Source organism: Rhinatrema bivittatum, chromosome 8 (genome assembly GCF_901001135.1).
Source record: "Rhinatrema bivittatum chromosome 8, aRhiBiv1.1, whole genome shotgun sequence".
Classification (NCBI taxonomy): Eukaryota; Metazoa; Chordata; class Amphibia; order Gymnophiona; family Rhinatrematidae; genus Rhinatrema; species Rhinatrema bivittatum.
This window is the reverse complement of record NC_042622.1, coordinates 10,337,516-10,365,059: the sequence shown is the minus strand read 5'-3', so window position 1 is coordinate 10,365,059 and position 27,544 is coordinate 10,337,516. Positions and strand designations below refer to the sequence as shown.

At 50.7% G+C, this 27,544-nt stretch overlaps 1 protein-coding gene across 2 annotated transcripts in view; it reads left to right on the top strand.

The window, feature by feature from the left end:
* COL20A1 (collagen type XX alpha 1 chain) overlaps nucleotides 1-27,544 on the top strand; it is a 102,249-nt gene that overhangs the window by 21,977 nt on the left and 52,728 nt on the right. For both annotated transcript variants that reach the window (XM_029611815.1, XM_029611814.1), the window contains 11 exons: nucleotides 1,130-1,240; nucleotides 5,115-5,258; nucleotides 5,344-5,475; nucleotides 14,310-14,459; nucleotides 19,417-19,572; nucleotides 19,649-19,768; nucleotides 20,013-20,177; nucleotides 24,061-24,225; nucleotides 25,374-25,531; nucleotides 26,272-26,401; nucleotides 27,088-27,233. In XM_029611815.1, the coding sequence (XP_029467675.1) occupies nucleotides 1,130-1,240; nucleotides 5,115-5,258; nucleotides 5,344-5,475; nucleotides 14,310-14,459; nucleotides 19,417-19,572; nucleotides 19,649-19,768; nucleotides 20,013-20,177; nucleotides 24,061-24,225; nucleotides 25,374-25,531; nucleotides 26,272-26,401; nucleotides 27,088-27,233 (1,577 nt within the window). The remainder of the gene's footprint in view (nucleotides 1-1,129; nucleotides 1,241-5,114; nucleotides 5,259-5,343; nucleotides 5,476-14,309; nucleotides 14,460-19,416; nucleotides 19,573-19,648; nucleotides 19,769-20,012; nucleotides 20,178-24,060; nucleotides 24,226-25,373; nucleotides 25,532-26,271; nucleotides 26,402-27,087; nucleotides 27,234-27,544) is intronic.

Genomic DNA, 27,544 nt, shown 5'->3' with positions numbered 1-27,544 from the left:
GCACCCTCCCCCACTAATCCAGGGCAATCTCAGGGTGACTGGAAATCAAATGTTTCCAGATATGGAGAGCAGAGTTTTGTTTTTTTTTAATGACTATTAATTTTAATTATTGGATTTTATTTGATATGTCTACTGTTTTGAAATATTTTATTGGTGTTTGATACATTTTTTAAAAATTGAATATGAGTTTTTAATTGTATGTTATTCTGTTTGTTATATGTTTTGAAATATTTGTTTTATTAGCATGGTTGATGTTTTATACTTTTTCATTTTGTTGTTTGTTTAATGGTGATGTTTCTGCTTTGCCATTATTGCATTGCATTCAGAATCCGGCTTGTTGCGGTTCCTATTTGTAGTTTGTGGTCTGTTTATTCTTTTTGGCGAGGGTCTGTCTGTGTTCTGCTAGCCTGTGCTTTCGGTGTAGGGATCTACAGCAGCCTGACGTGTTCTGTTTTTCTTATAGGAGGTGCATTGGTGCTTTAGGGCCTGGTGCAATATTTCCAGTGCTGCCTCTTCCTAGGTAGGGTTGTTACTGTGTGAATCCTGGGAGTTAGTGCTATTATGGTATGATAGGTTTGCTATATAGGTTCCATATTTGTTTGTTTTTGTTGGATTTGTGTGTTACTACTTAAAGTATCTGGCAATGGATTGAGTTTGTGCTGCTGCTACAGAAGTGACAACAGAATTTGAAAGTTTTTTTTTTTTTTTTAAATGTGGTGAATTGTAAAGGTTCATGTCCCAGGCCCATTATTGGGGCTCTTCTGTGGATACAACGTGTGTTACAGAACTGGAGGTGCAGGAATTACATTGAGATTCTGTCCCTTCCTATATAAACTTCACTCTCACATCCATAAACAAGAATTGCTGGAATGAGGCTCTCGGATATTTGTAATGCTTGTTTTACTGGGAGGTTGAAACTGGCTGTGTCTTTTTTCTTTTTCCAAATTGCACAGCACGACCTTGGAACTTTTTCTTATTGTGTCTTTTACAGCCAATTTAGGGACGGGGTGGGGGAGGGGCCCCGACGTGTGTAAATGTCACTTTGACTTGTCCCCCTCCCCCCATCTTGAGACGCTAGTAGTCGGGTCTCTATAATGAGCCAGGAACTCACTGGATCTCTCTTTTCCAGGGTCAGCGCGGCTGAAACTGACAGTTTTATCAGAGGACAGACTTCAGATGAAGTGGAAAGAAATGGAAGGAAACACAAATGGCTACAAAGTGCGAGTGAAACCCATGGCAGGTACAAGTGTGCAAATGCAAGGAAGTGAAAATTGCCCTTCGTATGTGCTGAGTGTGCAAGGAAGAGAGAAATGCCCACAACAGGCGCTGGGTGCGTGAGGATATGGGAGACACTGATGGTATTGGCTGGGTGTGTGAGGAAGTGAGAAATGTCCATGGCAGGTGCTGAGCATGCCAGGATGTAGGAGACACTCATGGGATGTGCTGGGTGTGCGAGGAAGTGAGAAATGCCCATGGCAGGTGCTGAGCGTGCCAGGATGTAGGAGACACTCATGGGATGTGCTGGGTGTGCGAGGAAGTGAGAAATGCCCATGGCAGGTGCTGAGCGTGCCAGGATGTAGGAGACACTCATGGGATGTGCTGGGTGTGCGAGGAAGTGAGAATTGCCCATGGCAGGTGCTGAGCGTGCCGGGATGTGCTGGATGTGCGAGGAAGTGAGAAATGCCCATGGCAGGTGCTGAGCGTGCCAGGATGTAGGAGACACTCATGGGATGTGCTGGGTGTGTGAGGAAGTGAGAAATGCCCATGGCAGGTGCTGAGCGTGCCAGGATGTAGGAGACACTCATGGGATGTGCTGGGTGTGCGAGGAAGTGAGAAATGCCCATGGCAGGTGCTGAGCGTGCCAGGATGTAGGAGACACTCATGGGATGTGCTGGGGGTGTGAGGAAGTGAGAAATGCCCATGGCAGGTGCTGCAAAATATACACAAGAAGAGGACATATTCAACAAATTAATTTGTTTATTCATATATACCAATTACCTATCTAACATTAAAATCTCTCTAACACACTCATCCATCACACATACACACACATCTGAGTGTGTTAGAGAGATTTTAATGTTAGATAGGTAATTGGTATATATGAATAAACGAATTCATTTGTTGAATATGTCCTCTTCTTGTGTACATTTTGCATTTCTGTAAGGAAGAAAGAGTTTGTCTTTTGACCCTTGTGTGACTATACCAGAGGTTTCCATGGCAGGTGCTGAGCATGTCAAGTTGTAGGAAACACTCATGGGATGTGCTGGGTATGCAAGGAAGTGAGAAATGCTCTCAGTAGATGCTGAGTGTGGTAGGATGTTGAAGATGCTCGTAGCATATTCTGGTTGTGTGAGGAAATGAGAATTGTTCACGGTAGTTGCTGAGCATGCTAGGATGTGGGACATTTTCATGGTATGTGCTGGGTGTGTGAGGAAGTGAGAAATGCCCTTAGTAGGTGCTGAGTGTGCCAGGATGTTGGAGATGCTTGTGGCATGTACTGAGTGTGCAAGGAAGTGAGAAATGCCTTCAACAGATGCTGAATGTGCCAGGATGTAGGAGATGCTCAATTGCTCATAGTATGTACTGAGTATGTAAGGGAATGAGAAATGCCCTCAGTAGATGCTGAATGTGCCAGGATGTAGGAGATGCTCAATTGCTCATAGTATGTACTGAGTATGTGAGGGAATGAGAAATGCCCTCAGTAGATGCTGAGTGTGCCAGGATGTTGGAGATGCTTTTGGCATGTACTGAGTGTGCAAGGACGTGAGAAATGCCCTCAGCAGGTGCTGAGTGTGCCAGGATGTGGGAATTGCTCATGCAGGTGTGCGAGGCAGTGAGAGATGCCCATGATATGTGCTGGGTATGCTCTGATAATCCCAATTTAGCAACTGTTTGAAAGAGGCTTTTTAATGGCTGAATATCTGACTCAGATGAATATGGTTGCATCTGTAGGTGGGAGGAGAGGGGCACAGAGAAGGGGGCTGTCATCCCAATGCCTGATGAAGGTGATTATCCAGCCTCCAACCAGCAGGGGGAGCTCATCTCACACTCTTATCCTAGTCCAGGTCCATGAAATTAGCTGTTCACCCCTGGCTATAAATTTAGATTCTCCAGGTGGCAGCAAGCTGGTAGGATCTTTGCATCCCTGGGTAGGCTGATTAGCCAGCATCACAGAACTGCAAGCATCCCCATCCATGAGGTTTGGTCTAGACCAGAGTTTCCCACCCAGGGTGCCATGCGCGCCTTCAAACCTGATCAGGTGTGCTAAGATGTTCAGATGCACTCTCAGATCTTCACTGCAACAAGAGTCGCCAGCAGTGGCTCCTTTCTGAGCCCCTGTGCAGTCAGTAATGGCCAGCAGCAGCCTGAGCCCCCGTGCGGTCAGTAATGGCCAGCAGCAGCCTGAGCCCCCGTGCGGTCAGTAATGGCCAGCAGCAGCCTGAGCCCCCGTGCGGTCAGTAGTGGCCAGCAGCAGCCTGAGCCCCCGTGCGGTCAGTAATGGCCAGCAGCAGCCTGAGCCCCCGTGCGGTCAGTAATGGCCAGCAGCAGCCTGAGCCCCCGTGTGGTCAGTAATGGCCAGCAGCAGCCTGAGCCCCCGTGCGGTCAGTAATGGCCAGCAGCAGCCTGAGCCCCCGTGCGGTCAGTAGTGGCCAGCAGCAGCCTGAGCCCCCGTGCGGTCAGTAGTGGCCAGCAGCAGCCTGAGCCCCCGTGTGGTCAGTAATGGCCAGCAGCAGCCTGAGCCCCCGTGTGGTCAGTAATGGCCAGCAGCAGCCTGAGCCCCCGTGCGGTCAGTAGTGGCCAGCAGCAGCCTGAGCCCCCGTGCGGTCAGTAATGACCAGCTGCAGCCTGAGCCCCCGTGCGGTCAGTAGTGGCCAGCTGCAGCCTGAGCCCCCGTGCGGTCAGTAATGGTCAGCATGGAGAGCTGGGTCCCTCTTTGTCCAGCACACACAGCACCTCCTCCTCTTTCCCCCTCCTGAGCTTCCAGCCCCGACCTCCTCCTCTATCTGTGTAATGTGGAGAGCGCGCCCCCCAGCTCTGAATGTGGGGAGCAGTAACAGTGGAGGAGCTCTGGCAGCCCTGCAGCACACGGACGTCTTCCTTCCTTCTCTTTGCACTTTTGTGTGTGGAGGTCACGGGTGCCTCTCCCCGCGCCCTCCTTTTCTTTTACAATTTGGAAGAGAGAATGGTGGGGCTTTCAGTGCTTCCCTAGCTCTTCTTTTGGCCGTACGAGTCCTTTCCATGTCCTCACTGCCTGTGCCACACTGCACTTTTGTTAATGTAGATGTACCTTGCACTTGAGAAGGTTGGTAAAAGTCGGTCTCGACCAGACTCCTGAGTTCTGATCTCAGCTGTGCCCCCTGACCTATCAGGACCTCTGGCAGATCTCTTTACCTGCCTGTGTCTCACCTGTGAGGACCTGATGGGATTTCGTCTCCTTCATGGATATTGAATGTTATTTCAACAAAATGTCTTCATTCTGCCGTCAGGCTGTGTTAGTGTGGGGATGTGATTCTGTATGTGGGCTGTGACGGGTGGTGTGAGAGTCACGATTCAGAAGCACAGATGTGCCTTGCAGCTCTTCTGGACAGGTTCCAGGACCAGGAGTGGAGGCATCAGACCCAGGCTAGGGCAGGGACATTTCTTGGCGTTTCACAAAGGAGGATTCCTTCCCTGTTAGTTAAGCCGGACGGGGGCGCGGGTTGCGAGCTGTGCTGAGCACAGGTACTTCAGAGCATTCGATCTGCAGCGTTTGCAGTGACTGGGACAGAGGACAGGAGTACCCGGAGCACTCGTGAACTCTGCCCATCCCAGCTGCAGAGGGGCATGGTCCTAAAATGACCGAGGAACCAGTACTGAATATTAGGAATACATTTATCAGAAAGGGACATTTTGGCAACCAGATCACTACTGGGATGGGGAATTTTCTAAGCGGTTTTCATGCCTCGAACAGCGTTTTACGTCTTTGGAAGTGGCCCAGATGGATAGGAGAGGCTCTCCCAGGGCTGGGGAGGAGAGTTGCACTGCACGTGGTTTGACCGAGTCCCCAGAGCTGAGATATTCTGCCTGTAGGTGTTGCACTGAACCCCGGAGATTTTGTGTCTTCCTTCTCCTAGGTGACAGTGAGCAGGAGGTCCTGCTGAAAACCAAAACAGCCAAAGCCACTGTGGGAGGCCTGAGCCCCACAAAGGAGTACGTACTTCAGATCTACGGCCTCACAGCGTCCCACGAAACCCTCTTTGCCAGAAGGAAGTTTGTGAGTAAGTGCGTCCTGCTGCTGCTGCTGCTGCCAGAGGGAAGAAAAGCTCAGCTCCCTTCCTCAAAACTTAATTTTTCTTTCTCCAGTTGATGATTTGAAGAACAGAAGGATTGCAGTGAACAACACGACAGAGCTGGGTCTCTTTACTACTGGAAGTGTCATTGTGCCACAGGCCACGGAAGGAGAGTCAACCCTCCCTACCCTCTCAGCACAGTCAGGTGTGTTATATCACAGGCCACAGAGAGAGTCAACACTCCCTACCCTCTCAGCACAGTCAGGTCTATTATATCACAGGCCATAGAGAGAGTCAACACTCCATACCCTCTCAGCACAGTCAGGTGTGTTATATCACAGGCCACGGAGAGAGTCAACACTCCCTACCCTCTCAGCACAGTCAGGTGTGTTATATCACACTCCACGGAGAGAGTCAACAATCCCTACCCTCTCAGCACAGTCAGGTGTGTTATATCACACGCCACGGAAGGAAAGCCAACACTCCCTACCCTCTCAGCACAGTCAGGTGTGTTATATCACAGGCCACGGAAGGAGAGTCAACACCCCCTACCCTCTCAGCACAGTCAGGTGTGTTATATCACAGGCCACGGAGAGAGTCAACCCTCCCTACCCTCTCAGCACAGTCATGTGTGTTATATCACAGGCCACGGAAAGAGAGTCAACCCTCCCTACCCTCTCAGCACAGTCAGGTGTGTTGTATCACAGCCCACGGAAGGAAAGCCAACACTCCCTACCCTCTCAGCACAGTCAGGTGTGTTTTATATCACAGGCCACGGAAGGAAAGTCAACACTCCCTACCCTCTCAGCACAGTCAGGTGTGTTGTATCACAGGCCACGGAAGGAAAGTCAACACTCCCCACCCTCTCAGCACAGTCAGGTGTGTTATATCACAGGCCACGGAGAGAGTCAACACTCCCTACCCTCTCAGCACAGTCAGGTGTGTTATATCACAGGCCCGGAGCGAGAGTCATTCCCTGTATGTACCCGGATTAGTCCAGACTGCTGGGTTCTGCACCACCTCCATCTGCTGGAGACAGAGAAAAACTTGAAGAGCACCCCTTCTTAACCTGGTGTGCCTCCTGCATCTCTTCAGTATTTCTCTGTCTCCAGCAGATGGAGGTGGTGCAGAACCTGCGGTCCTTGACCATTTCTTCAATTTAAAAGAAAAAGAAACAAAGTTGATTTTACTTCTCAGGACAGATGAAGCAAGCTCTTACAGGGACGTACCTCCAGGCAGTAGGCAGGCCCTAGTGGGGCTATCCCTCCTGGTCGCAGGTCGTGTGGACCTGGGGCTGGTTGCCCCGCGACGTTCCTTTGGTCTGGTAAGGGGTCTGGGGTGATACCGGTAGTCCGGTCCCTCCCCCTTGGTCACAGCCCGGATTGGGAAAGGTCTGTCAGCCTTCTCCTTTACTAACTTTCCCGCGGCCACATAAAAGAAGAAAAAGAAAAAAAAAAAGAGGTAGGAGGGAGTGCGGCAGCGCTCCAGTACCGCGGAGGTCAGGCTCGGTTCCCTCTCTTGCCGCTGGGAAGCTCCAGGGCTGTGTTACCCACCTTCAGTTCTGTAGGGAGTCCGATCCACCAGCCCCTCCCAGCCCATTGATGCGTTGTGTAGCGTGCGAGGAGTCCACTTTGTGGCTCTCCCACACGGGGCGCTGTCTGCATTGCCTCCCTGGAGGGGAGAGTATGCCGGGGGCGAGGTCAGGGTCTGGATCGCGGTCCCGTGGTGCAGGCAAGCGATCGGTCGACCATGAGACGAGGGCCGATCTATTCCCCGCTGAGCGTGGGAACGGCAGCCATTTTGAAATCCTTCTTCGATGCTCAGGCTAAAGCAGTGGGGGGAGGGGATCTCCTGCCCGACTTGTCCCCGGCACACGGCAGTCCTGAGAGCCCTCAGGACTCACTCCAGGATTATTCTGATAGTGAGCCAGATCCCCCGTTGGGGGCGGGGGCTGCCCCAGCCACGTTTTCTCTAGACTTAGTGCTTTGAATGCACAAGGCGTTCCTGGCTACTCAGTCCCAAAACAGGGGCAGTTCTTCTCAGGATCAAACGGAGGGGCCCCCCAAGAAGGTCCCTAGATGCCAGGGCCTTTTCGTGTCCCTTGGGGTCAAGTAGCTGTGGGGCTCTAATCCCTTGGGGGACAGAGGCCCAGGTCAGGCTGATGCCGTCGAATAATCTGACCCCCTTCTGCTCCTCAGCCTTTCTCCGGGGCGAATGCCGATGACAAGCCGGAGAAGAAATCACCCTTGGAGGGGGATAACCTGAAGGTCATTTGTTTGTTCTATAGGAAAAAGTTGGACCCGCTTATCCCTCATATGTTATCGGAGTTCGGTGTGGAGTTTCCTCAAGAAGTGTCTACTCAGGGCTCGGTGGATCCAGTCCTAGCGGGCTTGCGAGGGCCATCCAAGACGTTTCCGTTTCATCCCATGGTACATCAGTTAATGGTCTGGGAGTGGGATTTTCCAGAATCTGGCCTGCGAGTGGGCCAGGCTATGGGCAAGCTGTATCCTTTGCCTGAAGAGACCTTAGAGCTATTGAAGTTCCCTAAGGTGGATGCCTCTGTGTTGGTGGTGACAAAGCAGGCCACAACCCCCATAGCTGGAGTGGTGGCCCTGAAGGATCTCCAGGGATATGAAACTTGAAGTCCATCTGAAATGGATATTTGAGGTTTCGGTGCTTGGCATCTGGGCTGCCATCTGCAGTAGCTTTATGCTCCGAGCGGGTCTCCGCTGGGTCCAGCAGTTGCTGAGCACCCAAGACTTTCCACCTTAGGGATCAGCGCAGGCGGAACGCCTGGAGGCGGCTGTGGCATATGGGGCTGTCACCTTATATGATCTTCTCTGTACTTCCTCCAAGACGATGGTGTCCACCGTGTCGGCAAGGAGGCTATTGTGGTTATGCAACTGATCAGTGGATGTTTCTTCTAAGGCCCAGTTGAGCGCTTTTCCTTTCAAGGGCAAATTCCTCTTTGGCAAAGATTTGGAGCAGCTCATTAAGTCCCTGGGCAACAACAAGGTGCACGAACTTCCGGAGGATAGACCGAAATCCTCTAAAGGCTTTTTCCCGACCTGCTCCCGTTTTCGGGGGCAGAGACGCTACCGGCAGAGCAGAGCTCTGACTTCAAATTAGAGAAAGTACTTAGGGAGATCCCAGTCTTGGTCTCATTCCTTTCTGGGCCATAGACCTTCGCGAGATGGAGGTCATTCAGGCACCACTGGGCTCTAAGTCTTTGCAATGAGATTTGGCTGGCCCATCCCTTGATTCCAGGGATAGGCTGTCAGCTATCCCATTTCTACGAGGTGTGGGCCCAAATAACCTCCAACTAGTGGGTATTAAATATCTTAAAACACGGCTATGAGAGAGAATTTGCTCGCCCTCTCTCGGACCTATTCCTGGTCTCCCCTTGCGGCTCACATTTGAAGGCAGAGATCATTCATCAGACCCTTCTCTGCCTGTAGTGCCTAGGGGCCATCGTTCACATTCCCAGAGCGGAGTAGAAGACGGGGTGTTATTCCATCTATTTTGTGGTCCCGAAGAAGAAAGGCTCCTATTTGCCGATCTTGCACCTGAAAAAGGTGAACAAGGCTCTCAAAGTGCCACATTTCCGGATGGAGACTCCTTGTTCGGTCATTGCAGCAGTCCACAGTAGGGAGTTCTTAGCTTCCCTGGATCTCACGGAAGCGTACCTCCATATCCCCATCCGCAAGGAACACCAGCGGCTTCTGCACTTAATGATCCCTGAGGCGCACTTCCAGTTCTGTGCCCTCCCGTTTGGTCTCACCACAGCCCCTCGCACATTCACCAAAGTAATGGTGGTGGTGGAGGCAGCTCTCAGAAGGGAGGGTGTGCTGGTTCACCCATAACTGGATGACTGGCTCATCTGGCAAAGTCGAGAGTCCTCTGTGAGTCATCAGTCACCAGGGTTGTGCGCCTTCTGGAATCTCTCAGTTGGGTCGTCAATCAGGCCAAAAGTCACCTTCTGCCGACTCAAGTTCTGGACTTCTTAGGGGCCAGGTTCGACACATGAGAGGGCAAAATGTTCCTTCAGGAGGAACGGAGCAGCAAGTTAATGCAACAAGTCCGTCACCTATTGTTGGCTCCTCTCCCCAAGGTCTGGGACTACTTGCAGGTCCTCTGTTCCATGGCATCCACCCTGGAGTTGGTCCTGTGGGCCTTTGCTCATATGAGGCCATTGCAGAGAGTGTTACTTTCCCGCTGGGATCCGATGTCGGAAGAATTTCAGGTTCCCTTACCACTCACAGAGTCTGTCAGGTCCAGTCTTGGGTGGTGGCTTATCCTGGATCACCTGATTTGTGAAGTGGAACTCGAGTTGCCACAATGGATAGTAGTGACCACGGATGTCAGCCTCTCCGGATGGGGAGCAGTGTGTCAGTCTCAAATGGTTCAGGGCCAGTGGTCACCAGAGGAGGGGACTTGTTCCATCAATCGCCTGGAAATAAGGGCAGACCGTCTGGCGCAGCGGAACTTCCTGCCCCTACTATGCAACACAGCAATGTGAGTCTTGTCCACCAATTCAACGACAGTGGCTTACATCACCCATCAAAGGGCTACCAAGAGTTGTCCGGTAGCTGCGGAAGCGGAGCAGCTCATAGCCTAGGTGAAGCAGCATCTCTCCTTACTGGTGGCCTCGCACATTGTAGGAACGGACAATGTGCAAGCAGATTTCTTGAATCACCAATGTCTATACGCCGGAGAGTGGGAGCTCTAAGATGAAGCAATGACCCTGGTCCTCCCCATCTGGACTTGATGGCCACTCACGAGAATGCCAAAGTGCCACGCTTCTTCAGTCACAGAAGAGATTACAGAGTGGAAGGGATCGATGCACTGGTCCTCCCGTGGCCGACCGATGTGCTCTTTTATGCGTTTCCTCTGTGGCCTCTGATAGGCAAAATTCTACGCAGAATAGAAGTTTATTCTGGGATGGTCATCTTGGTAGCCCCGGAGTGGCCCTGGAGGCCCTGGTTCGTGGACCTAGTGAATCTTGCAGTGGATGGCCCCCTATGGTTAGGCCATCTTCCCAATCTGCTTTGTCAAGGCCCTATATTTTTCGACCAGGCGGATTGCTTTTGTCTAGCGGCCTGGCTTTTGAACGGCAGCAATTAAGAAAGAAGTGTTGTTCAGAGGATGTGATTACCTCGCTGTTTTGAGCTCGGAAGCCTTCCACTTCTTTGACCTACAGTAGGGTGTGGAAGATCTTCGAGTCCTGGTGACAAGAGCAAGGAGTTCTTCCTCGTCAGGCCTCGGTGGTGCAGATCTTGGTGTTTTTGCAGAAAGGCTTAGGCAAAGGGTTGTCCTTTAATTGCCTCCGGGTGCAGGTGGTGGCCTTGGGGTGTCTCAGAAGAAAAGTTCATTAAACAGCTCTTTCAGCACACCCAGATGCGGTGCACTTCCTCAGGGGGGCGAAGCATTTGAATCTGCCAATCCGGCAAGTATGTCCGTCCTAGAACCTTAATTTGGTACCAAGGGTCTTATGTGAGGCTCCTTTTGAACCCCTTAGGAAGGCAACCTTGAAGGATCTCACTCTGAAAGCAGTGTTTTTGGTAGTTCTATGTTTTGCAAGGAGGGTATAGGAGCTTCAAGCCCTGTCGTTCAGGGAGCCTTTCTTGCGCATTTCCGACTCTGGAGTTTCACTTAGAATGGTTCCCTCCTTTTTGCCCAAGTTTATATCAGCGTTTCACCTGAATCAGTCGGTGGAACCTTTCCTAACCTCGAGCCGGATGTGCCTCATGCTAGGGAGTTGAGGCATCTGGATGTTAAGAGGGTTCTATTGCAGTATCTGGCGGTCACGAATCCCTTTAGAGTTTCAGATCATTTGTTTGTCTTGTGGAGTGGCACTAAGAAGGGTCACAAAGCTTCTAAAGCAACCATAGCCCATTGGTTGAAAGAGGCCATCTCTTCAGCTTACATTGGTAGCGATAGGTCTGTTCCTGATGGATTGAAGGCACATTTGACTCGTTCTCAAGGGGCTTCCTGGGCAGAAAGCCAGTTGGTCTCATCTCAAGAGATTTGCAGGGCGGTGACCTGGAAATCTCTACATACTCTTGCTCGACACTACCGATTGGATGTCCAGGCACTGGATGTCAGCGATTTTGGGAGCAGTGTTATTCGAGCGGGACTCTCAAGGGGGCTTTGGTACATCCCAGTAGTCTGGACTGATCCGGGTACAGGGAAAGGAATATTGGTTCTTACCTGCTAATTTTCGTTCCTGTAGTACCACGGATCAGTCCAGACGCTCTCCCAGGGGGTCAACAATCAGTATTTTCTTGAGAGTCCGCTTTGTTTTTTGTCGTAAGAGAAGAAGGCTACAGGATTCTCCTTGTCCTGGGTTTATCCTGGGTTCCAATTTTTCAGAAGTTTGTATTTTTTATGGTTTCCTGTTTATACTTTGCTTGATCTACTATATATATATTACCTTCTGCTTTGGTAATGTTCATACTGAAGAGATGCAGGAGGCACACCAGGTTAAGAGGGGGTGCTCTTCAAGTTTTTCTCTGTCTCCATCTGCTGGAAGGGAGGCAAAACCCAGCATTCTGGACTGATCCGTGGTACTACAAGAATGAAAACTAGCAGGTAAGAACTAATTTTTCTACATTCCCCATCCACTCAACCCGGCCAGGTGTGTTACTTCACAGGCCACGGAGAGTCAACACTCTCTACCCACTCACCACAGTCAAGTGTGTTATATTACAGGCCACAGAACGAGAGTCAACAGTCCCCACCCACTCACCACAGCCAGGTGTGTTATATCGCTGGTCACAAAGAGAGAGTTATCACTCCCCACCCACTCATGGCAGTTAGGTTTGTTATATTACAGGCCACAGAGCTAGAATCATCACTCCCCACCCACTCACCACAGCCAGATGTGTTATATCGCTGGTCACAAAGAGAGAGTTATCACTCCCCAGCCACTCACCACAGCCAGGTGTGTTATATCGCTGGTCACAAAGAGAGAGTTATCACTCCCCACCTACTCACCACAGCCAGGTGTATTATATCGCTGGTCACAAAGAGAGAGTTATCACTCCCCACCCACTCACCACAGCCAGGTGTGTTATATCGCTGGTCACAAAGAGAGAGTTATCACTCCCCACCTACTCACCACAGCCAGATGTGTTATATCGCTGGTCACAAAGAGAGAGTTATCACTCCCCACCTACTCACCACAGCCAGATGTGTTATATCGCTGGTCACAAAGAGAGAGTTATCACTCCCCACCTACTCACCACAGCCAGGTGTATTATATCGCTGGTCACAAAGAGAGAGTTATCACTCCCCACCTACTCACCACAGCCAGGTGTATTATGTTGCAGGTCACAAAGAGAGTTATCACTCCCCACCCACTCACCACAGCCAGGTGTGTTATATCGCTGGTCACAAAGAGAGAGTTATCACTCCCCACCTACTCACCACAGCCAGATGTGTTATATCGCTGGTCACAAAGAGAGAGTTATCACTCCCCACCTACTCACCACAGCCAGATGTGTTATATCGCTGGTCACAAAGAGAGAGTTATCACTCCCCAACTACTCACCACAGCCAGGTGTATTATGTTGCAGGTCACAAAGAGAGTTATCACTCCCCACCCACTCACCACAGCCAGGTGTGTTATATCGCTGGTCACAAAGAGAGAGTTATCACTCCCCACCTACTCACCACAGCCAGATGTGTTATATCGCTGGTCACAAAGAGAGAGTTATCACTCCCCACCCACTCACCACAGCCAGGTGTATTATATCGCTGGTCACAAAGAGAGAGTTATCACTCCCCACCCACTCACCACAGCCAGGTGTATTATATCGCTGGTCACAAAGAGAGAGTTATCACTCCCCAACTACTCATGGCAGTTAGGTTTGTTATATTACAGGCCACAGAGCTAGAATCATCCCTCCCCATCCACTCCCCACAGTCAGGTGTTATATCGCTGGTCACAAAGAGAGACAGTCAACACTCCCCCCCACCCCCCCACTGGACATGAAGAGAGAGTCTCCTAGCCATTTCTTACAGATGGGCGTGTTATACTATCCCAGGGCTTGGATTTGAATGTGAGTCCAAGGTTTTTTGCTTTGCAGTTTGGTGCTGGAAGCACCTGGGTTATGCCCTTTTTCCTTTAGTGGTCCTAGAAGTGCCAGGCTGGGCCAGAGCAAAGGTCGATCAAGCCCTGCCTTCTGTCTCTGACAGTGGCCAATTCCTAAAAGTAGATTCAGTTTCTTGCTGCTCACTTCCCTATCACACGTGGTGGCTCTCCCTGTGTCACCTGGATAATAATTATTTATGGGCTTTTCTTCTAATAACTTGCCCAAAGCCTTTTTAAACCAGCAACACTATCTGCATTCACCACATCCTCTGGCACGAGCTCCACAGCTTGACAGTGCTTTGAATGAAAAAATACTTTCTCCAATTCGTTTTAAATCTGTCTCCTATTTGGAAGAGTAAATACCCGCTCCCTATTAACCTGTTCCACTCCACTCATGGATTTGTAGACCTCAGTCGTACCCCCCTTAATTGTCTCTCCTCCCAGCTGAAGAGTCCTAACGGGTGTCATCTTTCCAAGCTCTTCATCATTTTTGTCAGCCTTCTCTGTGCCTTTTCCGTTTTGAGAGGGCGCGACCTGAATGCGTCCGCATTGTGATTTGCTCACTTTTACTCCCCTTCCTTTTTTAAAAATTCCAAACTTTCCGTATGCTTTTCTGGCCGTCACTGCAGTGCACAGCCCACGATGACTCCCGGATCTTTTTCCTGGGTGGTCCAGCCCAGTGATTCTGAAATTAGGGTTATTTTTCCCTAAGTGCACAGGTGGGGCAGATGTGCTCTGACCCACATTTTGCCTGTCTGCTGATGCATTGTGGGAGTTGTGGGGCTGATTGTACATGAAAGAAGCAGGACCCTGCATTGGGATGATCAGAGATCCCCTGGCATCCCTGGAAGTGAGATGCAGACAGACAGGTCAGGGCACTGAAGGGGGGAAGGCTCAGCAGGAAGCAGCACCAGGCTGAGCACAGCTGTACTTTCTTCTCTCAGACGCAGCCAAGGAGAAGCAGGAGGGGACAGCGCAGAAGACAGAAACGTTGAAGGAAGCAGGGGTAAGGAAGGCAGGCTCTGGTGAGACAGTGAGACCCACGGCACACCCTCCCAGCAAAGAGAGAGCCCCGGCGGCAGCACCCAGGAAGGGTAAGCTCTTGGGATCTGGGGCAGGATTTGCGTACTCTTCTGCCTCTCCTTCACTTTGTCTGTGCTTAAGGTTGGGAGCTGTGACTTCACAAGGCAGAATTCACCGATTTGTTGCAGAAAACTGGCATTGCTTACTGCCTGTGCCATTCCAGCTCTTCCAGATTCATTCAGAGTGCTAAGATCGGTGAGGGCTGCATGGCCAGCCCTAGGGACCTGGGTAGCTTTCTCTATGCGCAGGGCAGTAGTCAGGGAGTTTGAGAGTGTGTGGGTATGTATGTCAGAAGGAGGAAAACAACTCTGGTTTTTGATTCTAATTTGACTCCAAAAAGTTGTTTCAAAACAGTTTGGCAAATGTTGCCAATACAGCAAGTCTGATCGTGCAAAAATACTTCCAGCTCTGTAACGTGCAGGGAATTAAGCAAAGAACTTGTGTTCTGTAAAAGCCACCTTGTCCATGGTACACAGGGAGCTGACTGTTCAGTAAAAGGCACAGTGTGCACGGTACAGGGGGAGCGGACTGTTCAGTAAAAGGCACTGTGTGCACGGTACAGGGGGAGCTGATGTAAAAGGCACTGTGTGCAGGGTACAGGGGGAGAGGACTGTTCAGTAAAAGGCACTGTGTGCAGGGTACAGGGGGAGAGGACTGTTCAGTAAAAGGCACTGTGTGCAGGGTACAGGGGGAGGGGACTGTTCAGTAAAAGGCACTGTGTGCACGGTACAGGGGGAGCTGACTGTTCAGTAAAAGGCACTGTGTGCACGGTACAGGGGGAGCTGACTGTTCAGTAAAAGGCACTGTGTGCACGGTACAGGGGGAGCTGACTGTTCAGTAAAAGGCACTGTGTGCACGGTACAGGGGGAGCTGACTGTTCAGTAAAAGGCACTGTGTGCAGGGTACAGGGGCAGGGGACTGTTCAGTAAAAGGCACTGTCTGCACGGTACAGGGGGAGCGGACTGTTCAGTAAAAGGCACTGTGTGCACGGTACAGGGGGAGCGGACTGTTCAGTAAAAGGCACTGTGTGCACGGTACAGGGGGAGCGGACTGTTCAGTAAAAGGCACTGTGTGCACGGTACAGGAGGAGCGGACTGTTCAGTAAAAGGCACTGTGTGCACGGTACAGGAGGAGCGGACTGTTCAGTAAAAGGCACTGTGTGCGCGGTACAGGGGGAGGGGAATGTTCAGTAAAAGGCACTGTGTGCGCGGTACAGGGGGAGCTGACTGTTCAGTAAAAGGCACTGTGTGCAGGGTACAGGGGGAGCTGACTGTTCAGTAAAAGGCACTGTGTGCAGGGTACAGGGGGAGCTGACTGTTCAGTAAAAGGCACTGTGTGCGCGGTACAGGGGGAGGGGACTGTTCAGTAAAAGGCACTGTGTGCGCGGTACAGGGGGAGGGGACTGTTAAGTAAAAGGCACTGTGTGCGCGGTACAGGGGGAGCTGACTGTTCAGTAAAAGGCACTGTGTGCGCGGTACAGGGGGAGCTGACTCTTCAGTAAAAGGCACTGTGTGCGCGGTACAGGAGGAGCTGACTCTTCAGTAAAAGGCACTGTGTGCAGGGTACAGGGGGAGCTGACTGTTCAGTAAAAGGCACTGTGTGCAGGGTACAGGGGGAGCTGACTGTTCAGTAAAAGGCACTGTGTGCAGGGTACAGGGGGAGCTGACTGTTCAGTAAAAGGCACTGTGTGCACGGTACAGGGGGAGCTGACTGTTCAGTAAAAGGCACTGTGTGCAGGGTACAGGGGGAGCTGATGTAAAAGGCACTGTGTGCAGGGTACAGGGGGAGGGGAATGTTCAGTAAAAGGCACTGTGTGCAGGGTACAGGGGGAGCTGACTGTTCAGTAAAAGACACTGTGTGCGCGGTACAGGGGGAGGGGACTGTTCAGTAAAAGGCACAGTGTGCGCGGTACAGGGGGAGGGGACTGTTAAGTAAAAGGCACTGTGTGCGCGGTACAGGGGGAGCTGACTGTTCAGTAAAAGGCACTGTGTGCGCGGTACAGGGGGAGCTGACTGTTCAGTAAAAGGCACTGTGTGCGCGGTACAGGGGGAGCTGACTGTTCAGTAAAAGGCACTGTGTGCGCGGTACAGGGGGAGCTGACTGTTCAGTAAAAGGCACTGTGTGCAGGGTACAGGGGGAGCTGATGTAAAAGGCACTGTGTGCAGGGTACAGGGGGAGCTGATGTAAAAGGCACTGTGTGCAGGGTACAGGGGGAGCTGATGTAAAAGGCACTGTGTGCAGGGTACAGGGGGAGCTGCCTGTTCAGTAAAAGGCACTGTGTGTGCGGTACAGGGGGAGCTGACTGTTCAGTAAAAGGCACTGTGTGTGCGGTACAGGGGGAGCTGACTGTTCAGTAAAAGGCACTGTGTGTGCGGTACAGGGGGAGCTGACTGTTCAGTAAAAGGCACTGTGTGCAGGGTACAGGGGGAGCTGACTGTTCAGTAAAAGGCACTGTGTGCAGGGTACAGGGGGAGCTGACTGTTCAGTAAAAGGCACTGTGTGCACGGTACAGGGGGAGCTGATGTAAAAGGCACTGTGTGCGCGGTACAGGGGGAGCTGACTGTTCAGTAAAAGGCACTGTGTGCAGGGTACAGGGGGAGCTGACTGTTCAGTAAAAGGCACTGTGTGCAGGGTACAGGGGGAGCTGACTGTTCAGTAAAAGGCACTGTGTGCACGGTACAGGGGGAGCTGACTGTTCAGTAAAAGGCACTGTGTGCACGGTACAGGGGGAGCTGACTGTTCAGTAAAAGGCACTGTGTGCAGGGTACAGGGGGAGCTGACTGTTCAGTAAAAGGCACTGTGTGCGCGGTACAGGGGGAGGGGACTGTTCAGTAAAAGGCACTGTGTGCGCGGGTACAGGGGGAGGGGAATGTTCAGTAAAAGGCACTGTGTGCGCGGTACAGGGGGAGCTGACTGTTCAGTAAAAGGCACTGTGTGCGCGGTACAGGGGGAGGGGACTGTTCAGTAAAAGGCACTGTGTGCGCGGTACAGGGGGAGGGGACTGTTCAGTAAAAGGCACTGTGTGCGCGGTACAGGGGGAGGGGACTGTTCAGTAAAAGGCACTGTGTGCACGGTACAGGGGGAGCTGACTGTTCAGTAAAAGGCACTGTGTGCACGGTACAGGGGGAGCTGACTGTTCAGTAAAAGGCACTGTGTGCACGGTACAGGGGGAGCGGACTGTTCAGTAAAAGGCACTGTGTGCACGGTACAGGGGGAGCTGATGTAAAAGGCACTGTGTGCAGGGTACAGGGGGAGAGGACTGTTCAGTAAAAGGCACTGTGTGCACGGTACAGGAGGAGCTGACTCTTCAGTAAAAGGCACTGTGTGCAGGGTACAGGGGGAGCTGACTGTTCAGTAAAAGGCACTGTGTGCAGGGTACAGGGGGAGCTGACTGTTCAGTAAAAGGCACTGTGTGCACGGTACAGGGGGAGCTGACTGTTCAGTAAAAGGCACTGTGTGCAGGGTACAGGAGGAGCTGATGTAAAAGGCACTGTGTGCGCGGTACAGGGGGAGCTGACTGTTCAGTAAAAGGCACTGTGTGTGCGGTACAGGGGGAGCTGACTGTTCAGTAAAAGGCACTGTGTGTGCGGTACAGGGGGAGCTGACTGTTCAGTAAAAGGCACTGTGTGTGCGGTACAGGGGGAGCTGACTGTTCAGTAAAAGGCACTGTGTGTGCGGTACAGGGGGAGCTGACTGTTCAGTAAAAGGCACTGTGTGTGCGGTACAGGGGGAGCTGACTGTTCAGTAAAAGGCACTGTGTGTGCGGTACAGGGGGAGCTGACTGTTCAGTAAAAGGCACTGTGTGTGCGGTACAGGGGGAGCTGACTGTTCAGTAAAAGGCACTGTGTGCAGGGTACAGGGGGAGCTGACTGTTCAGTAAAAGGCACTGTGTGCACGGTACAGGGGGAGCTGATGTAAAAGGCACTGTGTGCGCGGTACAGGGGGAGCTGACTGTTCAGTAAAAGGCACTGTGTGCGCGGTACAGGGGGAGCTGACTGTTCAGTAAAAGGCACTGTGTGCAGGGTACAGGGGGAGCTGACTGTTCAGTAAAAGGCACTGTGTGCACGGTACAGGGGGAGCTGACTGTTCAGTAAAAGGCACTGTGTGCAGGGTACAGGGGGAGCTGATGTAAAAGGCACTGTGTGCACGGTACAGGGGGAGCTGACTGTTCAGTAAAAGGCACTGTGTGCACGGTACAGGGGGAGCTGACTGTTCAGTAAAAGGCACTGTGTGCAGGGTACAGGGGGAGCTGACTGTTCAGTAAAAGGCACTGTGTGCACGGTACAGGGGGAGCTGATGTAAAAGGCACTGTGTGCGCGGTACAGGGGGAGCTGACTGTTCAGTAAAAGGCACTGTGTGCAGGGTACAGGGGGAGCTGACTGTTCAGTAAAAGGCACTGTGTGCAGGGTACAGGGGGAGCTGACTGTTCAGTAAAAGGCACTGTGTGCAGGGTACAGGGGGAGCTGACTGTTCAGTAAAAGGCACTGTGTGCACGGTACAGGGGGAGCTGACTGTTCAGTAAAAGGCACTGTGTGCACGGTACAGGGGGAGCGGACTGTTCAGTAAAAGGCACTGTGTGCACGGTACAGGGGGAGCTGACTGTTCAGTAAAAGGCACTGTGTGCACGGTACAGGGGGAGCTGACTGTTCAGTAAAAGGCACTGTGTGCACGGTACAGGAGGAGCTGACTCTTCAGTAAAAGGCACTGTGTGCAGGGTACAGGGGGAGCTGACTGTTCAGTAAAAGGCACTGTGTGCACGGTACAGGGGGAGCTGATGTAAAAGGCACTGTGTGCGCGGTACAGGGGGAGCTGACTGTTCAGTAAAAGGCACTGTGTGCGCGGTACAGGGGGAGCTGACTGTTCAGAAAACGGCACTGTGTGCACGGTGCAGGGGGAGGGGACTTTTCTGTACTTGTAAGTGTTGTACATATAGCTGTGATCTTTCCTTGGTATATTCTTACTGTGCAGGATTGCGGTTTCACTGTGATGCTGCGACAGAGACAGATATTGTTGTTCTTGTTGATGGCTCCTGGAGCATCGGACGCAGTAATTTCAAACATATTCGAGATTTCCTTGTGGGATTACTCACGCCGCTTCACATCGCACCCGAGCACATCAGGATTGGTATGTGGGTAAGATCTGGGGAAGGGGCCTACCACTTAATCCCCTCTCTTAATCGGATCATATTTTCATCTCCCAGGTCTCTCTCAGTACAGTGGGGATCCACGCACGGAGTGGAATCTCACCACTTATGTCTCCAAAGAGGAGATCTTGGACGCTGTCAGAAATCTGCGCTACAAAGGGGGTAACACGTTTACAGGTACAATGCAGCCCCCTCCCTGTCTTTTCCTCTTTTTAACTTACTTTTAGGGAGTGCGTTTTCTCCACGCCGGATCCTAAAGTCCTTTTAGCCTCTCCGAGGGTGTATGGAGATGTTCGGTGCCACTGATGCTGAGGTGGCTTCTCTGTAGCCAGTGCCTGGCGGTTTCCGCATAGCCTCCTGATCGGTTAGGTGAATAGTACCGTGTCCTGCCGGGGCCACTCCCTGTCCTCTTCTCTTCCAGGCCTTGCCCTGACTCACGTGAAAGAGAAGAACCTGGAGGCAGAAGCCGGGGCCCGACCCGGAGCAAGCAAGATGCTGATTCTCCTGACGGACGGCAAATCCCAGGATGACGCCAACGCAGCGGCTCAGGACCTGAAAAATGCTGGCATTGAGATCTTTGCTATTGGTAAGAACGCAAGGCTGCCGGCAGCCAGAGCAGCGTTCCTGCTTCGGGTAACTCATGGTTACCCAAAGCTGGTTTGGAGAACGCATCCTCGGCTTCTCTGCATTGTAACTGGATGTGGAAGTCACTATTCAAAGGGTTTGTCTGGCAAACTTCTGGGGATTTGAATATTTTACTATGCTCCCTAGGTACATTTCGTCTGGGTGGTGCTGGGGCACAGTTTAACTTGTCCTGGCAGTGTTAAATTTCCCTGTTGCTCAGTCAAAGTTAGCCAGGTAGTCTGGTTGAATAAATCCCTGCCCTAAAGTTATCTGGGTCACGTTGGTGTGGATGGTCCATAAAGGCTGCTTCTGCCGTCATGTTTCTGTGTTTACCCGGGATAGCTTTCTGGCTGAGTGGGTTACTGAAGCGCTCTCTGTGTTTCTGTACTAAGGTCTGACGTTCTAGCTCTCTCTCTCCCCCCCATGTCCGTCCCGCAAGCCTGGGATGGAGAGCTCACTGCTTCCCTCTGCTGGCCCTTAAGGGAATGACCTCACTAGCAGGAAGGCCGGGACAACCTTGTGTCTTCTCCCTGCTCAGAGCAAGGCTGCTGGTAACTTATGCACCTGCAGCACCAGCGAAAGAAAGACAGAGTAGGGTGAAGTGACAGGAGCAAACCTGACTGTAATTCTGCACATGAACAGAAGAGCATGCCACACTGAGTCAGACCCAGGGTCCATCAAGCCCAGTATCCTGACTCCAACAATGGCCAATCCAAGTCACAAGTACCTGGCAGGATCCAAAAGGTTGATAGATTCCAAGCTCCTAACGCCCCCCGGGGATAAGCAATAGATTTCCACAAGTCCACCATAATAGTTGTTTATGGACTTTTCCTCCAGGAACTTGTGCAAAACATTTTTAATCACAACTACACCAACAGCTTTTACCAAATCCTCTGGCAAAAACTTTCAGAGTTTATGCATTGAGTATAAAAATATTTTCTTTTATTAGTTATAAATGTATCACCCAGTAACTTAATTGTGTGTCCCCTGGTCTTCGTACTTTTTGAAAGAGTAAACAACTGATTAATGTTTACTCGTTCCATTCCACTCATTATTTTATAGATCTCCATCTCTTCTCCAAGCTGAAGATCCCTAACCTTTTCAGTCTTTCCTCATAGGGGAGCTGTTCCATCCCCTTTATCATCTTGGTCACCCTTCTCTGTACCTTTTCTAATTCTGCTCTATCTTTCTTGAGATGTGGTGACCAGAACTGCATTCAATACTCAAGATGAGGTCGCACCATGGAGTGATACAGAGGCCTAATGATGATCTCTGTTTTATTCTCCATTCCTTTCCTAATAATCCCGGGCATTCTGTTTGTGTATGAAATATGAACACAAGATGAGGAAGCACCATGGAGTGATACAGAGACATTATGATATTCTCTGTGTTATTCTCCATTCCTTTCCTAATAATCCCCAGCATTCTGTTTGTGTATGATGTATGAACACAAGATGAGGATGCACCATGGAGTGATACAGAGACATTATGATATTCTCTGTTTTATTCTCCATTCCTTTCCTAATAATCCCCAGCATTCTGTTTGTGTATGATATATGAACACAAGATGAGGATGCACCATGGAGTGATACAGAGACGTTATGATATTCTCTGTTTTATTCTCCAGTCCTTTCCTAATAATCCTGTGCATTTTGTTTGTGTATGATATATGAACACAAGATGAGGATGCACCATGGAGTGATACAGAGGCATTAGGATATTCTCTGCTTTATTCTCCCTTCCTGTCCTAATAATCCCCAGCATTCTGTTTGTGTATGATATATGAACACAAGATGAGGTCACACCATGGAGTGATACAGAGGCATTATGATATTCTCTGTTCTATTTTCCATTCCTTTCCTAATAATCCCCAGCATTCTGTTTGTGTATGATATATGAACACAAGATGAGGTCACACCATGGAGTGATACAGAGGCATTAGGATATTCTCTGTTCTATTCTCCATTCCTTTCCTAATAATCCCCAGCATTCTGTTTGTGTATGATATATGAACACAAGATGAGGTCACACCATGGAGTGATACAGAGGCATTATGATATTCTCTGTTTTATTCTCCATTCCTTCCCTAATAATCCCCAGCATTCTGTTTGTGTATGATATATGAACACAAGATGAGGATGCACCATGGAGTGATACAGAGGCATTATGATATTCTCTGTTTTATTCTCCTTTCCTTTCCTAATAATCCCCAGCATTCTGTTTGTGTATGATATATGAACACAAGATGAGGATGCACCATGGAGTGATACAGAGGCATTAGGATATTCTCTGTTCTATTCTCCATTCCTTTCCTAATAATCCCCAGCATTCTGTTTGTGTATGATATATGAACACAAGATGAGGATGCACCATGGAGTGATACAGAGGCATTATGATATTCTGTGTTTTATTCTCCATTCCTTCCCTAATAATCCCCAGCATTCTGTTTGTGTATGATATATGAACACAAGATGAGGATGCACCATGGAGTGATACAGAGGCATTATGATATTCTCTGTTTTATTCTCCATTCCTTTCCTAATAATCCCCAGCATTCTGTTTGTGTATGATATATGAACACAAGATAAGGATGCACCATGGAGTGATACAGAGGCATTATGATATTCTCTGTTTTATTCTCCATTCCTTTCCTAATAATCCCCAGCATTCTGTTTGTGTATGATATATGAACACAAGATGAGGATGCATCATGGAGTGATACAGAGGCATTATGATATTCTCTGTTTTATTCTCCATTCCTTTCCTAATAATCCCCAGCATTCTGTTTGTGTATGATATATGAACACAAGATGAGGATGCACCATGGAGTGATACAGAGACATTATGATATTCTCTGTTTTATTCTCCATTCCTTCCCTAATAATCCCCAGCATTCTGTTTGTGTATGATATATGAACACAAGATGAGGATGCACCATGGAGTGATACAGAGACATTATGATATTCTCTGTTTTATTCTCCTTTCCTTTCCTAATAATCCCCAGCATTCTGTCTGTGTATGATATATGAACACAAGATGAGGATGCACCATGGAGTGATACAGAGGCATTATGATATTCTCTGTTTTATTCTCCACTCCTTTCCTAATAATCCCCAGCATTCTGTTTGTGTATGATATATGAACACAAGATGAGGTCACACCATGGAGTGATACAGAGACATTATGATATTCTCTGTTTTATTCTCCTTTCCTTTCCTAATAATCCCCAGCATTCTGTTTGTGTATGATATATGAACACAAGATGAGGATGCACCATGGAGTGATACAGAGACATTATGATATTCTCTGTTTTATTCTCCTTTACTTTCCTAATAATCCCCAGCATTCTCTTTGCTTTCTGGGCTGCTGCTGTTCACTGATGTCTCTCCTTTCCATGTCCTGTCCCTCCTCACTCTCCCGTTCTTCCTGTGAGGCTGACGGAGATAGGAGATGTTTGCTAGACACTCTCATGGCTGCCCTTTCTTCAGTCTGCCATATCATAGGGAGTTCTGACATTTTCTTCTTTCTGTTTGAAGGTTGCTTCTTGCTAGTGTTTGCTGGGTTTCATTTACAAATCATTAAGCACGAAGGCCACAGAGTATGGAGGTCGTAGTCCTGCTCTGACCCTCCCTGTCCTGCTTGTAATCTCCATTCCAGGTGTTCACCAGGCAGGAGGGTGACCAAGGCACAGTGCTAATTATCCCTGGTTCAGCACAGGTTGGGGTGAGGGACAGGAGGTGCTGAGCTGTGCAGAGAGGACCTTGTTGGCTTTCTTTATCACTTCTGACCTGTTTCCTCTCACTTTGTGATTAATTGCCCCACTGTATGTGTTCTGCCCTGTACAGGGGTGAAGAATGCCGATGAAGCAGAGCTGCGGCTGATCGCTTCGGACCCCCCAGAGCTGACCGTGTATAACGTGCTAGATTTCCCCCTGCTCACCTCCCTTCTCTCACGGCTCACCCGAGCCCTCTGTGCCAGATTGAAAGAAAGGAGCAAGGTGGAAGGCCCAGGTAAGAGTCACCTGTCCTCCTGGGGGAGGCCGGAGCTGTTCTGAGGCAGAGATAATGGGAAGATGCCAAGAGAGGCAGATAACCCGGTGCTTTTCTGAGCGTAGGCCTGGCATCTCCGAGGCTGCTCTGGGGCCTTCAGCACTGGCTGCAGGTGATCGGTGCTAGAGGGGGACGAGGATCCAGAGCATTGGGTGGGGGAGGGGGAATTAATGCCAAAATGAAGAGAGAACCATCCTGTCTGCTGCTGGATCTGCCTTCTAACCGTGCTGGGATTCGTGCAACGATCACTTCCCTTGGTGTAACTTCCGCCCATCCTGAATCTGCATCTGAGGGCTCACTTACAGTAAGTGGGGGAATTCTGAGGGGTGAATCTCCATCTGAGGGCTCACTTACAATAAGTGGGGGAATTCTGAGGGGTGAATCTCCATCTGAGGGCTCACTTACAATAAGTGGGGGAATTCTGAGGGGTGAATCTGCATCTGAGAGCTCACTTACAATAACGGGGGGAATTCTGAGGGGTGAATCTCCATCTGAGGGCTCACTAACAATAAGTGGGGGAATTCTGAGGGGCGAATCTCCATCTGAGGGCTCACTTACAATAAGTGGGGGAATTCTGAGGGGCGAATCTCCATCTGAGGGCTCACTTACAATAAGTGGGGGAATTCTGAGGGGCGAATCTCCATCTGAGGGCTCACTTACAATAAGTGGGGGAATTCTGAGGGGTGAATCTCCATCTGAGGGCTCACTTACAATAAGTGGGGGAATTCTGAGGGGTGAATCTCCATCTGAGGGCTCACTTACAATAAGTGGGGGAATTCTGAGGGGTGAATCTCCATCTGAGGGCTCACTTACAATAAGGGGGGGAATTGTGAGGGGTGAATCTCCATCTGAGGGCTCACTTACAATAAGGGGGGGAATTGTGAGGGGTGAATCTCCATCTGAGGGCTCACTTACAATAAGTGGGGGAATTCTGAGGGGTGAATCTCCATCTGAGGGCTCACTTACAGTAAGTGGGGGAATTCTGAGGGATGAATCTCCATCTGAGGGCTCACTTACAATAAGTGGGGGAATTCTGAGGGGTGAATCTCCCTCTGAGGGCTCACTTACAATAACGGGGTAAAGTACAGGTGATATTCTGTAACTTGCAGAAGGTCCTGAGAGTGACAGAGCCCACCCCAGTCCGACGAACCTGCTTGTGTCAGAGGTGACCCCTTGGAGCATGCGTCTCAGCTGGACCCCTCCGCCTCAGGAGGTCAGGAAGTACAGGATAGTGTATTATCCCTCCCGGGGTGGTACCCCCAGAGAGGTGAGTGACCAGGGCTGTCCTGAGCTACTGCTGCCCCCCGCGGGAGCTGCACGGACATCTCCCCCAGCTTCTGTTATATTGGTGGAGGTGGGGGCCGGGGGAGGAGGATTCTGTACTCTTTCATGCAAAGCAGACCACGCAGTGCTTTCCAGTCACGCAGCCACCGCTGGCTCTCATCAGCACTCGCACACTCTACCAGAGTCTACATTGGGGAGAGGTTATTTCAGTTCTTGGTGCTGTTCTTATTAAAACTGATGGATGGAGCCTGAGAGAAGGGTGATAAGTGCCATGCCCCCAGCAGCAGAGCTGGTGTTAGAGGTCCGGGACTTTCTTGCAGTGGTCCTGACCTAGAGGTGAGCCCCGTGGCCATCAGAGTGCACGCAGGGAAGGAAACCTTGGCCACTCGGCAGAAATGTATGATTGATTAATATGGCATTCGCTTACTTATTGCACTTCTGTTCTGCAGCCTGCAGAAACCTTTTCACCAGTGCAGAGCATCTCTTGGTTTTGCTGCCGGTGATGTTGGCGTGGTGCTTCTGTGGTTTTCTCTCTGAGTGCAAATGGCGGCCAGCTGCCTGCTGATTGGCTGAGCAGCTCGGGTTATCCCTCAAATACCTGGTGTGGGGATTATTGATTCAGACGAAGGATCCTATTGGTTACATTCTTTTAGGCGGGTTTGTTTTATCCTATCGCAAAGCGGCTCTTGGCGTGCTGAGTCCTATCTTTTTTTCCCCCTGCAGGTGGTCTTGGGTGGGCTGTCCACATCTGCTCTGCTGCTCAATCTGACGTCTCAGACCGAGTACCTGGTCTCTGTGTTCCCCATCTATGCAAGCAGTGTGGGCGTCGGTCTCCGTGGCATCGCCTCCACGTGTGGGTGTCCAGCGCAAGGACTGTGGTTTGTCTCCGGGTGGGGCAGGGACTCTTCTCCTCTGGTCTCTCTCATGTCCTGGCTTCAGGGCCTTCTCCTTTAGCGTGAGCGGGGATTTCGTTCCTGTGAGCTGCCCCCGAGGACACCCTCCTCACTGTCAGCTGGTTATTGCAGCCTGGGCTTCGTAGACATAGGTTTGCTGGGATGTCTGACTGCAAAGGTTTTCTGGACGGATGTTTCCGCAGCCCTAAGCTCTGTCGCTGCGCCTTCCATGTCACGTGCAGATGTCGTCTTGCCGTAAACACGGTCTGATATTTCTGCAAGTTACAGTCCTGTGGCCATGTAGCCAGCACCTCTGAACCTCCAGCTTTATTTCACCTTGTAAACTGGCTGCAGAGAGTTCAGAAAACGGAGGCAGCAGCATTTCCAAACTGACAGTGAGCCAGTTAATTGATGTTAATTGGTTAAGAGAGACCTTTATTCAGCAGTTTGTGTGCAGCTGAGGAATGAGTCACTTGTCATTGGCTGAATGAATAGGACATTGCATGCCATGGCCTTCCCACTCTGCCGTGCACCTTCCGAGCGAGCCCTCTCGCTTCCCCTCGGCGTGTAACACGGGCAGCTGCTGTTGCACTTTTCTGCTTTGGGATCACCTTGAGTTTAATTGCATCTTTTCTGGTCCCTGCAGTAGCACTGGCTCCGCCCACTTCCCTGAGAGCGTACGACGTGACGCACGATGCGCTACGTGTCAGCTGGCAGCCAGCGGATGGAGCCACTCAGTACCTGGTGCTCTGCACGCCAGCCTTGGACGGATTGGAGGAGAACGCAAGAGAGGTAGCCAAGGAGCGCAAGGTTAAGGGCAGGCAGGAGAGCTCGTCTCTCGTGCCGCGTCGGGGGAAGGAGGGACCCGTGCCCGCGGCAGCCGCTCCCGGCCTCGTGCTGCGTCAGCCATGAGGGGGGAGTCCTGCAGTGCAGGGAGGGGGAGGGGGGGGAGACGGGACGCGCAGAATCGCGATGGACTCCCAGCTCCAGGGACCTGGACCAGTCTTCCCAACTGCTGTCACGCCACGCCTACCAGTTTAGCCGCACGGCCCCCTTTCATTTCTTGGATGCTTGGTGCTCACTATCAGGGGAAATGATATTCA